The 14,000-nt window shown below is 35.0% G+C and overlaps 1 protein-coding gene across 1 annotated transcript; it reads right to left on the bottom strand.

Moving 5' to 3' along the window:
* Positions 1-883: 883 nt before the first annotated feature.
* On the bottom strand, positions 884-2,065 carry LOC133036759 (uncharacterized). Its single transcript, XM_061113489.1, has one exon. The coding sequence runs from the start codon at positions 2,063-2,065 to the stop codon at positions 884-886; it is 1,182 nt and encodes a 393-aa protein (XP_060969472.1).
* Between the last annotated feature and the right edge of the window lie 11,935 nt (positions 2,066-14,000).

The following is a 14,000-nucleotide window of genomic DNA, read 5'->3' as shown; positions in this document are numbered from 1 at the left end:
TGTATTGCATATACCCTTGATTTGTTTTACATGGATTTTTAAATATTTTTCAACTCATCCTTATTATTATTTTAAAGAGAGCTCTCCCATATTTTTAAGTTGTTTTATGAGATTTGTTTTTTTGTTTTTTTTAAAATATTATAGTATAACCACAGAATTTTAACACATTAATTACTATATTTTTTGAGAAATTTTCTAAGCTTCTGAATGTTTTATCAATTAAAATTAAAAAGGGGATGGTACTGTATTTTGGTAATGCAATATGTTGTTGTTAATATATATAAATAGGGATTGGACTGAGGTGGTCAAAGATTTTGTGGTGGGTGACTGAGTCAGGTCAGGTCAGGTGAGCCCACCATGGTTCATGGAACTGTGAACCCTTTTGAGCTGATCAAGGCCACACGGTTGGCCACTTAAACCTAATTAATCCCTAATTTAATCACATTTAGCTACCAACCCCATAAAAAACTATCACATAATTTCATACAAACACTTACATTACTATACTTTGGATACCCCAAAACTTTGGAAACCGCTTTAGGCTCATTGTCTTCTTTTAGGTTCTCTTTCCATTGCAAACCTCCCATAACCTTATTAATTTTTTTATGAAAATACTTATTAATTTAATTTAAGTATCTATTATTTTCTATTGCACTTCTGAATTATCCATCCCTCATAATTTTTTTTGGTTAATTAAGATTTTTGTCCCCTAAACTTTAACATTATTAAACATACCCCTGAATTTTTCTAGCTGTTAAAAATTTCCCCTAAACTATTGAGATTATTAAATTTAAAGTCTTTTGTCTAATTTCATTCAGTTTTACTATTTCAGTGATTGTTTTTTTTTTTTTGAGAAAAAGCGTAGTTATATATAATGAAGATATTAGACCTCTCGGTCATTACATAAAATATTCTCCGGGACAGAGTTAATCGGAATAGATCCGTACATATTGTTGTTAAAAGCCCAAAAAGCCACATTATGGGCCATAAAATTACAAGATCTACTAATGTTCGAAAAATTACAACAAATAAAAGAAAGAGAAGACTTAGTACAAAAGGAGGCATAGTTCTCTAGAGCCCAATGGGATGCCTTCCCATTAAGAGCATCGATCACTAGCCTCGAGTCATTCTCCACTATAATATACTTATGCTGAAGATCCATTGCAACAGACACCGCCAAGCAGCAGGCCGCAGCTTCTCCACAAAGAGCATCAGAGTAGTCCAACCGGGATGTGTAAATACTCATCACCCTTCCCAGATGGTTCCTACCAACCGCAGCTATACACATACTCTCTAAACCCACTCGAACATCACAGTTAAATTTGATCCACTCCAGAGGTGGTGGATTCCAGCTGTCCCTCCTCAACGGCGAAGGACAAGGCAAAAGAGTAGTGTGTAGCTCTGCAAAAGAAGAACAAATAATGTCAATACATTTTAAAACATGAGGAGGGCTGTTGTTATGAACCACTTCATTTCGCATTCGCCAGATATTGTCAACAACAATGGATGCATAGAGAAAGACATCCTCAACCCTAACACCTTTGTTATTAAGGCTCCAGATAAATTTCACCCAATCCCAAACACGAATACCGTTGTCACTCACTGGAAAAATTCCCCAAGGTGATGAGCGCCACAAGTGCATCGCCACATCACAAGTTAGAAACAGATGTTTCACAGTTTCCTCTCCCCTTCCACAAAAAGGACAATTAGTATCTTCAATTGGAAATCTCTTACAGATGATTGCTCTAACCGGCAGGGCATTGGAGAGGATGCACCACCAAAGAACCTTTTGGCGCTCCATAATATTACTATTCCAAAGTTTATTCCAAAGCGCAGGCGCAACATCACAGTGGGGCGCTCTCTCCAAAGCTTGGGAAAGATAAGCTGATTTGCAAGAGAAACGCCCATTACTTTCCAAAGTCCACAACCAGCTATCCTTGCCACTACCTTGGGGAATTCCATCCTTGAGAATAGCCGAAATGGTCTCACGGTCAAAGAGCCTATGAAGTTTCCCCATATCCCACCCACCCGTGGGTGTTATGAGATCAGCAACACACTTGTTCATTAAATGATGCTCCCAAGACTTTGATATCTATCAAATTATGTCCATTAAACTTTAACATGTACTAAATCATGCCCCCTAAACTTTCATCCATGTTAGACCTTTTTTTTATTAAAATTGGACAAAAGTTCTTAAATCCAACAATCTCAATAGTTTAGGGGAAAATTTTAGCGACCTTAAAAGTTGAGGGGGCATGATTTGGTACATGTCAAAGTTCGAAGGGCAAAAATCCTAATTAGCCTTTTTTTTTTTTAATAAAATCACACCGAACATTAGGATGACATTTCGTTAGAATGATCTTTTCTTCTATTTCAAAATGGAATAGTCACTGCAAAAAATAACTATTTTTAGTGACAACTTTTTATTCATAACATATTTTTTTTGGACTAAATGTGATTTTTAATCACAATAAAAAATTACTTGTGAACTAAACATAGTATTAAGATACAAAATGTCTCTAATTTAATTTTAGTCACAACAAGTAACTAAAAATACATTTAGTCATAATAAATTGAAATTTTTATGACTAATACATTTAGCTACGGACTTTTTAGTCACAACATAAGAATGATAATTTATAATTTGTCACAATTTTTTTACTTTTAGTCACAAGTTAAAAAGATTTTTTGTAGTGAGTCATCCACCAAAATGGTAGAAGGTCATTCTATTAGAATGACATTCCAATACTTTAATATGCAACCAAACAAAGAAATAGAATGAAAATTATTTCATTTCCATTCCAATATTCTATTTCATTACCTCCAACCAAACGCCACCTAGGGGTGTTTATCCAAACCAATCTACATTGTTTTTCTCATAGAGCATCCAATCTACACTAAGTGCTAATTTCATATTTTGAACCGAATCCAATGCACAAATGTGCGGAATAGGTCAGTTATTTTAGATTGGTTACTTTTCAATATTAAATTATATCATATTTGTGAAAAAATATTTTTTCTCACATAACTAGCAACAAAATAAAGTATTGTTATTTTATTTCTCCAACAATAAATTAAAATAAATAAAATAACAAATAATAAATTTAAAGGAAGAAAAAAAATGTATGTATAAAGAAATATTTAATTTTGTTTTAAATTGTATGTACAAAATAATATATATAAGAATGGAATATACATTTGTTCTATTAAGTTTTGTAATATATTTGTAATATATGTATTAGATTTTTAAATTACTATTTTCTTTAGAGAAATTTGCGACAAAAGTCTCCTAAAAATTCACATTGATGCAGATTAGTCCCCAACCTCTAAAAATAGCAGTAATAGTACCTAAGTTGGACTTTCGTGTTTGTCCGTTCATACCCTATCAGTTAGAGTGACTAATGGTACACATGTACGCCTCTGATTTAATCTCCTTTTTATTTTATTTTATCTCTTTCTCTTCATAAATGAAAATAAGATATAAAACAAATTACTAATTAAGAAAAATAAAATATTAACCAAATTACAGATAAAAAAACAAAACCTAAAACTAGAAAATTAAAATGGTAAAAAAGGTAAAAAAATTTGAAATCAGAAAACCCCAACACCCCGAATCTCTAATCCCTAATCTCTAGCCTAATCGAAACCCAAATCCTTCAACAATTGATTCAGAAACAAGTCACAAAGATCCAACCCCATTCAACGATTCAAAATGCTCATCACTTTGTTGAATCGTGACCTAAATCCTTGGAGCTTGAAGTCGACTGCTTGGGAGGTACTCAGAAATCGAAAGGACGATGGAGGACGACAATGGAGGAGGTACAATCTTATTTTCAACTTTATTTGATGTTTTAATTGTAATATGTTGGGATTGTGATTTTTTAGAACTTTTATTTTCTCTCACACTTTATGTTTGTTTACCCTCACTTTTGAAATGAAAATAGTTTCACTGTTAGATTGTGTTAGTGTGAATGATATTGTGTTAGGTGTACACATTTATTTGATGTGTTGAGATTCTTAGAGAATGATAGTATTTAAGGTATTTTGATAGATTTTTTGTTGGGTGAATAAGTCAATTTTCACTTAGTTTTAATGTGGAGCTCTTTTATGTGGGATATATATAGTGTTGATGCGTTAGAGTTTGTTGGCCTTGATACCTATTAAGACTTTTGCACCTATTTTAATGATTTGCCCCTAATTACTTAGGGTAGAATGGTTAAATATTTCACGTTTTTACGGGGAATTAAAAAATTTGAAATAAAATAAAACTTAACATTTTATTCAAAAAATTTACTTTGTGATATATTTCCATCAAGTTAATTGGCTTATTACTAATAGTTAAAGGATAACACTTTTGGCTAGTTATATATGTTTAAGTTTTTTTCACTACAAGAAAAGGGCTTTTTGCCGGCGCATTGTTGCGCCGGCAAAAGTACACTGAATGCGCCGGTAAAGCTTTGCCGGCGCAGTTGTGCGCCGGCAAAGCTTATCTGGGAAGCTTGGTCGGTAAAGGACTTTTTACCGGCGCGTACATTAACTGCGCCGGTAAAACGTCCTTTTACCGGCGAGGAATAACGCCGGCAATAAATAAGCGCCGGTGTTAAAAAATACCCTTATCCGCCTTGAACCTGCTATGATTAGGTTTTGCCGGCGCAATAGTGCGCCGGCAAAACTATTGGCGCCAATCTAGCTGTTGGCGCCAATAGTTTTTGCCACTTTTTACCGGCGCACTATTGCGCCGGCAAAAGTATTAAATTTTATTTTTAAAAAAATTTAATTAATTATATTTAATTAATTTTAATATTAATTAATTAAATATAATTAATTATATTTTTTTAAATAATTGTAATATTATATTAACAAAATAAACCAACATAATTTACATTACAAGATAAACCAACATTAATTACTACTAAAATCAGTATATAAACAAAATATTAAATGTTCGAACTGGATAATAAAAAAAGTACAGTTCTATAGGCGGGTAATGTCGTCATCGTTGTTTCTCTGAGTCTCGGGAGGCTGCGATGACGATCCAGCACCCGCACGACGGCCGATGATCCGGCACCGGGAGTGGGCAATGGTGGAAGATCCATGGGAGGCAAGTTGAAACCCGGCACGGCTCGAGAAAGATACTCAACCGATCTTGGAATCGTCTGAGGTAGAGTTGTTGTGTCTCATACTGCTGCCTCGTTGTTGAGTTGTCTGCTCCGCTTCCTCCACTTTTTTCTGTAAAGCCTCGTACTGTTCCATTGTAACAGTCGGTTGGGGCGAAGGATGCGTGGCGAGTGCTCTTTTGGCCCAACTCCCTTCGGTGCGGGAGATGACCAAAGCCTCTAAGATGCCGAGATCGTTCCCCGAGTACTTGCGTCATAACAGGTAAGTCTCGGGGGTACTGTGTAGGATCGACAGCAGGCTCTTCGGGCTCATCTGCAGTGGGCGCTGGTTGAGTTGCCGCTATTTCAACCATTTGCTCCTAAAATAATTAAACAAGTAAGTTAAATGGTTAATTTTAACACAAAATAAATTGAAAGAAATAAATAAAAATTGAATTAAAAGGTAAACTTACGTAAGCTTGTTGCGCGAACTCGTTGCGCCAATCGTTGCCTTTATGGTGAAACTTTTGAAAAGTTTTCACCGCAGTTGGCAGTTCTCCTGTGTCGGGGTTAGCCTATTTTCAAGAGAAAATATATTAGTACTGTTATTTTAATAGAAAAAGTTAAATGAATGATAGTTAAATATAAACTTACCCCTTCGACAACATGTGAAACAATGGGCTTGGAGCCCCAGCCTCCTAAAAATTTCATCTTACCCCGACTTTCTTTATTTTTCGCTGCTCTCGCCTGAAATTAATAATTTTTCTAACAATTAATTATTTATTATTGACTATATATACTAATCATTACCAAAATTTAAAATTTTAAAAAATGTACCTTTTGTTTGTCTGTGCTCCAATAAGCGTGCAGTCACTCCACACCTCTTGAGTTACTCCCTCAGGAGGTGACATGTCGGCCCTCTCCTGTCCAAGCTCCTCAATGTTTTGTATCCACTTCTTCTTGCAGTCTGCCCTCCAGTCACGTAAACCCTTTGACATCTCGTACTCACCGTAGTCTACGAATGTAGGGTTATCTCGTGGGAGGATAAACTTGGTCTGCAAAAAGTTACACATTAATACATTAATTACAATTTAATAAGAGTATAGTAATTTAGAAATTAAAAAAATTAGTAAGGCATACCTCAAGTCTATCCCACAAACTATGCTGATGTCACTCTGCGACATCTTCCCATTTGAATTTATTAATGGGGATAGACATCCGAGTCATCCATTTGGCCATATTGTTGAATTTTTTTCCGTTCTTGCCTACGGGGGTGCCAGTCTCTGCGTGCACCTCAATCGGTAACTTGGCAGATTGTGTTTTGGAGAGCTCCTCCTCAACATTCTTGCCCTTGTATTTACCTCTGACGCCTTTCTTTTTCGAACTGCTGCCACCTGGTGTAGACATACTACATATACAACACATATTGTTTATTTAAAATAAACTAACATATTGCAAACATATTAAAGAACAAGGGTTGTAATTTTTATTTTATTTAAAACACTATGTCAATTACAATTCATCATCCTCATCATCAGTTACATATACAGCATTATCATCACTGTCACTCTCTAATTCTAAGGAGTTGTCTTCTTCGGTATTTAGACCCTCGTTGTCATCATCGACAATGAAATCATCTAATTGTTGAGGCTGTGAATTCACACGATGGATGTTTGCAACTTCAGTTGGGTCGACATCATGGCGAACATAGTCAACATCATCCAACTGTGGATGTTGAACAACGAACTCGGTTTCAGCTGAATTGTTTTCCTGTACAAAGGGTGTCTCCCCATCCGTGTCCGGGAAGTCCCAAACATTGCGCGGTATGTACTCATTTACAATCAGCCAGTCTTTACCGTTCTTTAAATCAGGAATATATAGGCATACTAACTTATAACAAAACTATTAAATTAATTACTAATATAAAGAAAAAAAAACAAACCTGAAGCAGTCCAAAAATGACAACAACAAGCAGGAGGCGGTGCTTCGGGCCGGTCAACGGGACCTAATTTCATAAAAATAAAACTCAATAATTAAAATATCAACACACATATACACACATAAATATATATACATACACTTATACTTAAACTTAAATATATATACACATACACATACATACACACACACACATAAACACATACACATATACATATACACACATAAACACCTATATACTCTCACATATTTACATATACTCTCACATAAATATATATACACATATACATATATATATACATACACCCACATACACATACACATATATACATATATACATATATACACCCACATACACATATACATATATATACATACACCCATATACACATATATACATCCACATCCACATACACATACACATACATACATACACATACAGAAATACATATATATACACTAATAAACACATTTACACATACACATACACATTTACATAAACTTTTCAAAAAAAAAATTAAAAAATACCAGGAGGTGGGGCTTCGGGGTGTGCGGTGGAGGCTACTGCGGCCGGTGGTGGTGCCCGACGAAGGGTGGTGAGTGGCTGCCGGCGGTGGGGATTTTTTTCCAAAAAAAAAAACAAATTTTTTTAGAGAAATGAGTGGGATTTTGAGTGAGATTGATGGAGAAGTGAGATTGAGTGAGAATGAGTGAGATTGAAAGAGAGGGATGAAGGAGATGAAGGAGAAATTTTTTGAGAGAAAAAAAAAAATTTCTGAAAAAAAAAAGCAGAAATGGGCTCTGCTCGTCGAAGGGGATATATGAACACTTTTACCGGCGCATTGAATTGCGCCGGTAAAAGTGGTCATATAACCCTAAAACCAAACGCACCGTTTGGCTTAACACTTTTACCGGCGCAGTAATGCGCTGGTAAAAGTAACCCCACCTACCACGCGTTTTATTTCCCCCCAAATTTTCACGAGGGCGGTTAACATTCCCACCAAAATTTGGGAAACTTTTACCGGCGCAATTGTGCGCCGGTAAAAGCCTTACAGAATTGGACATGTGTTCGCGCCATTTGGCGGTTCAGTATTCATCTTTTGCCGGCGCAGTTGACTAATTGCGCCGGTAAAAGGTATAGCTGAATCCAATCCCAAATTCAGCATCTCATTAATGCTGACAACTTTTGCCGGCGCAATTAGTCAACTGCGCCGGCAAAAATTGCTTTTCTTGTAGTGTTTATTAGTTTATATTTTATTTGACTGAATCAAGTGGTAGAATCTAAGAATTTAGTTTTTTATTGATATATTTATTTTTCTTTGTTGATAGATATTTTAATACAATTTATTTTTCTGATAGTTTTTTAGTGTTACAAACTAAAGCTCCATCTTTTTTGGTGTGTTGTTTGAGGACGTTATAGCTTTATTATCTAAATTTTTGGAGGCAGTTTTGCCTTATGTTTGCTCACTTTAGCAGTTTATGGTTTGGCGAAGCATGCCTTTCGGTTAGACGATGATCTATCCTGGTTCGAGGATATTCGTACACTGTTTGTGAATAAGGGTGTACATAAATCGATCCAATCCAATGATAGCCGACCGATCCAATTACAAGCAACTGCCAAACATTAGACATCTAATTGTGATTAGATCGAATTGGATGTTATTTTTGAATATCCAATTAGATCAGTTCCAATGTTGGATGGGGTGTCCAAAAATCTAATACATTAACATCCAATCGAACTAATTAATATTTTCATTTAGTTTGAATGCATAATTAGATTTTATGTTGTTATACGTAAAAAAAAATATATGTATATATGAAAATTAACATTAAATTTTACTTTTTTTTGAATTGGATAAATCTTATTCAATCCAATAGATACTGGATCTAAAATATTAGATGGATCCGATCCGATCTAATAAATGCTAGGTCTAAAACATTGGATACTAATAGATATACATGAAATACATCCATTAGGAATCGATATCCAATCTAATATTCATTGGATCGATTAGATGAGTAAAATTAATTAGATCGTATCCCTAAAAATATTTGATATGGTCCAATAAACATTCCTATTTTATAAAATATCTACATGGTAAATTTATGAGTGATTCTAATTGCTACTAAAAAAAACCTATTTTTGATAAAACACAAAGAATCAAACAATTATATTTCCTTTAACAATGATGGCTGATAAAATAAATAATATTATTTTCACAAATTTAGGTTTAAAGGGCCGAAATATAGAATCCAAAGCCATAGATAGATATATGTGTTATCTAATAAGCCCAATTAATTAATTAGTACTGTTTTCGAGTTTATTGGGTTGTATGCATGCATGCATGCCAGCCAGCCAGCCAGCCACTTCAATGTATAATATGTTTGTCGTTTTTGTCTTACATTACATTACATATTTATATTTATAATATATATACATATTAACCAGCAAGAAGAGGAAATGAAGGAATTATGTTCATATTAATTAGTACCCACTAAAGTTAATAAAGCAATAGCTAGCTTATATATATTCTATAATAAATATAATATGAATGATATTTCCTTTGTCTGATCATCATGTAATAATATCCAATATAAATCTACCTTATATGATCAAAACCAGTAGTACTGATCAACTTTGACCAATATTATTGTTTCATCTTTCACTCTCTCTGATCTCTTTTGAGATCAATCTTTGAGTTTATAGTAAAAGTGAGTCTCTGATGATTTCTGATACTATAAATATTATACCTTTCTTATTAGTACTGAATCTTTTTGCAGAAATTAATATATGTATATATTCGGGGTATACATAAAGCCAAACCATATATCGATCACAATAGTTGTAAGTCATGATATGATATGACATTTCCTTTATTTTTACATACCCTCTTTACCTAGCTACCTAGCTCATTATTTCTTTGTTTTTCAGCTACTTCATCAATATTCTTCTTCATAAGTCTCCAAGTGGGTAGAAAGTACAAAACCAATAATTACACTGATTTCATGTGTTTTTTCTTTTCTTTTTTATGTATGGTATTTTCATACATGAAATTATTAATCATCTAATTATTGTTCTATGAATGATCATACTATGTATTATGGTAATGAATTTTAATTATTTTTATTTTATTTTTTAATATTAAATATATAATAATAATTTTGGTCTTTAAAATATATTTTACAAAATAACTACTGTATAATATAATTTAACTCAAAAAGACAATTTAATTTATTTAAACATTCCAATTATGTTTTCTAATAAAGTAAACAAGATAAATTACAACTATTCTATTTCCAAAAAATTTTAGTAAGCAACATATTACAAATATTGATTTCGATTATTTTTCATTTAACTCGATTGATTTCTTCCATTGATTATTCTGATTCTAATTACAGTTTAATAAACGTGCTATTAATGACATTCCTTACAAGATTGGTGAGGGAAGTTCTCCCTTTCTTTTCTTCCTTATTTAATAAAGTTCTCTATTTTCTAATTTTAATAATTTAAGTAAACAAATATAAGGGAATTATTACCTTACTATTGATTCCCATAACTTATTAGTAAACATGTCATGAAGGTAATGGATTTTAATTATTTTATTTTATTTTTTAATATTAAATATATAATGACAATTTTGTCCTTTAAAATATATATTACAAAATAACTACCATATAATATAGTTTAACTCAAAAGGGTAATTTAGTCAATTTAAGCATTTCATTACGTTTCTTAATAAAATAAATAAGATAAATCACAACTATTCTATTTCTAAAAAAATTTAGTAAACAACATATTACAAATATTGATTTCGATTATTTTTCATTTATTCCGTTACATTTCTCCATTAATTTATTCTGATTCTGAATACTGTATAGTAAACATGCCATAACCCCCAAAACCCAATTCCCATTCCATTTCCCGGCCCATTCTCCGCCCAATTCCCATTCCCATTTGCATTCGCATTCCTATTCCCATTCCCATTCCTATTCCCATTCCCATTCCCTGGCCCATTCCTATTCTCATTCTCATTCCCATTCCTCGGCCCATTCCCATTCCCATTCGCATTCCCATTTCCATTCCCATTCACATTCCTATTCACATTCCCATTCACATTCCCGCTCCCATTTCCATTCCCATTACCATCCCCATCCCCTTTCCCATATCCATTCCCATTCCCATTTCCTGGCCCATTCCCATTCCCATTCCCATTCGCATTCCAATTCCCATTCCCTTAACCATTCCCATTCCCATTCCCATTCGCAATCGCATTCCCATTCCCAGGGCCATTCCCATTCCTGTTCCCATCCCACTCCCATTTGTTTCCCTGGCCCATTTCCATTCCCATTCCCAATTCCATTCCCACTCATTCCCATTCCCCGGCCCATTTCCATTCCCATTCCCAATTCCATTCCCACTCATTCCCATTCCCCACCCCATTCCCATTCCTATTCCCATTGCCATTGCCATTCCCATTCCTTAGCCCATTCCCATTCTCATTTCCATTCCCTAGCCCATTCCCATTCCAATTCCCAAAGCACAAAACCCCAAATGCCAAAACCCCAAAACCCCAAACCCCAAACCCCAAACCCCAAACCCCAATTCCTATTCCCCGGCCCATTCCCATTCCCATTTGCAATCGCATTTCTATTCCCATTCCCATTCCCCGGACCATTCCCATTCTTGTTCCCATTCCTATTCTCTGGCCCATTCCCATTCCCATTCCCCGGCCCATTCCCATTTCCATTTCCATTCCCATTCCCATTCCCATTTCCATTCGCATTCGCATTCACATTCCCATTCCCCGGTCCATTCCCATTCCCATTCCCTGACTTATTCCCATTCCTATTCCTATTCCTATTCCCATTCCCATTCCCATTCCCCTAATAGGGTTTTGGGGTTTTGGCGTTTGGGGTTTTAGGGTTTAATGAATGGGAACATGCTGGGAATAGGAATGAGAATGGGAATGGGCATGGGTCGGGGAATGGGAATGGGCATGGGAATTGGGAATGGGAATGGGCTGGGGAATGAGAATGGGCTGGGGAATGGGAATGAGAATAGAAATGGGAATGGTAATGGGCCGGGAAATGGGAATAGGAATGGGAATGGGCCAGGGAATGGGAATGACAATGCGAATAAGAATGGGAATCGGTCAGGGAATGGAATTCAAAATGCGAATAGGAATGGGAATAAGAATGGGGATTGGAATGGGGCAGGAAATGGGAATGTGGATGGGGATGGGAATGGGAATGGGGATGGGAATGGGAATGGGAATGGGAATAGGAATGGGAATGGGAATGGGCTAGGGAATGGGAATGGGAATGGGCCAGGGAATGGGCCAAGGAATGGGAATGGGAATAGAAATGGCAATGGGCTGGGGAATGAGAATGAGAATAAGAATGTGAATGCAAATGGGAATGAGAATGGGAATGGGGAAAAAATTGTTGGGTTTTGTGCCCTAAATAAAAACCATTTCAATATAATCAAATAAAGATCAGAAATCACATTTTATGTTGCATGGTTCACATGATTTATTTCATGATTATATTAATGTATAAATTCTATTAAGTCCAGAAATATGTATTTGTTCATGATTATTGTGTTGTTAGCACAGTGGAATATAATCATGATTATATGTTCAAAAAGTTTCCCTGATTTGTCAGTTCATTGGATTTAGACTGGCATGATAATCAACGATAGGTGTACTTACACGTTGGATAAGTGTTATGTCCTTTCTAGGGCATTGGCAAAATTTACCAATATCGGATGTATGGAGTATACATTGGAAGGGACCGATATTGAACTTTGATTAGATATGATAAATTTACCGTAATATCTATTCAATTCAATATCACCTAGTTGATCCTAGATCAAATGATCTTAATCCTGATATGGTTAGTTCGATCTCAAGAGTATTATACACGTTCTTTGATTTGTTAGTTAAGCCTACTTTTTGGTCAGGGTGATACATATATTTTGGGAACATGGTAGTGCAATTGAGTTGGAGCGCTAATCATAAATATGGAATCTATAGCTTCTATAGGTATTTAGAAGTGAAACGATGATTTCCTTTGAGCTTGCTAAATAGAGATAAATGAGGGTTTCTTCTTCTTCTCTGCTATCAAAATTGCTAAAAACCAGAACATTAAATGTGTCAATCTTAAACTTGAAATCAATGCAGTCTTTGAGATATGGTGATGTTATATATGCAAGTAGGCATGTCAAAAAGATCCATTTAGTTGGAGCCGGTTAGAGCTCCGATCCGAAGGATCACCTCTGATCCAAAACATTCAGATACTTATTGGATCTTGGATCAGATCCGCTCCGCCCCGTCCAATTTTTCTTTTCTGGATCAGATCTGATCCGACCCAATTTTAATTTATTTTAAAAAAACTTAATTCAAGACTCGGACCACAGACTCGGATCCCTTGGGACTTGGACCCGGACCTAGACCTAGACCGAGACCGGGACCTAAGATCTGGACTCGAGACCTGGACTTGGGCTCGAGAACGGGACCCGGACCGTGACCTGGGACCCGGACCCAGACTGTGACCTAGGACCCTGTTGGGTTTTATGCCCTAAATAAAACTCATTTCATATAATCAGATTTACTTATTAATAAAGATCAGAAATGACATTTTATGCTGCATGGTTCACTTGATTTATTTCATGATTATATGTATATAATGTATGAATTCTTTTTAAGTCCAGAACATATGAGTTGGTTAAAGATTATAGTGTTGTCAGCACAGTGGAATATAATCTTTATTATATGTTCAAAAGTTGATTCCCTGATTTGTTAGAACACTGGATTTAGACTGACATGGTATAATTAGCGATAGGTATTCTTACACCTTGGAAAAGTGTTATGTCCTTTCCAGGACATTGGCAAAGTTTACCAGTATCGGATGCATGGAGTATGCATTGGAATGGACCGATATTGAACTTTGAATTAGATTTTGAAA

Source organism: Cannabis sativa, chromosome 4 (genome assembly GCF_029168945.1).
Source record: "Cannabis sativa cultivar Pink pepper isolate KNU-18-1 chromosome 4, ASM2916894v1, whole genome shotgun sequence".
NCBI lineage: Eukaryota > Viridiplantae > Streptophyta > Magnoliopsida > Rosales > Cannabaceae > Cannabis > Cannabis sativa.
The sequence above is the reverse complement of the archived record's forward strand: the minus strand, read 5'-3'. Positions and strand labels throughout refer to the sequence as shown.

Excerpts from the sequence above, each read along its gene's own strand:
- LOC133036759 (XM_061113489.1), bottom strand. The coding sequence starts at position 2,065 with ATGAACAAGTGTGTTGCTGATCTCATAACACCCACGGGTGGGTGGGAT.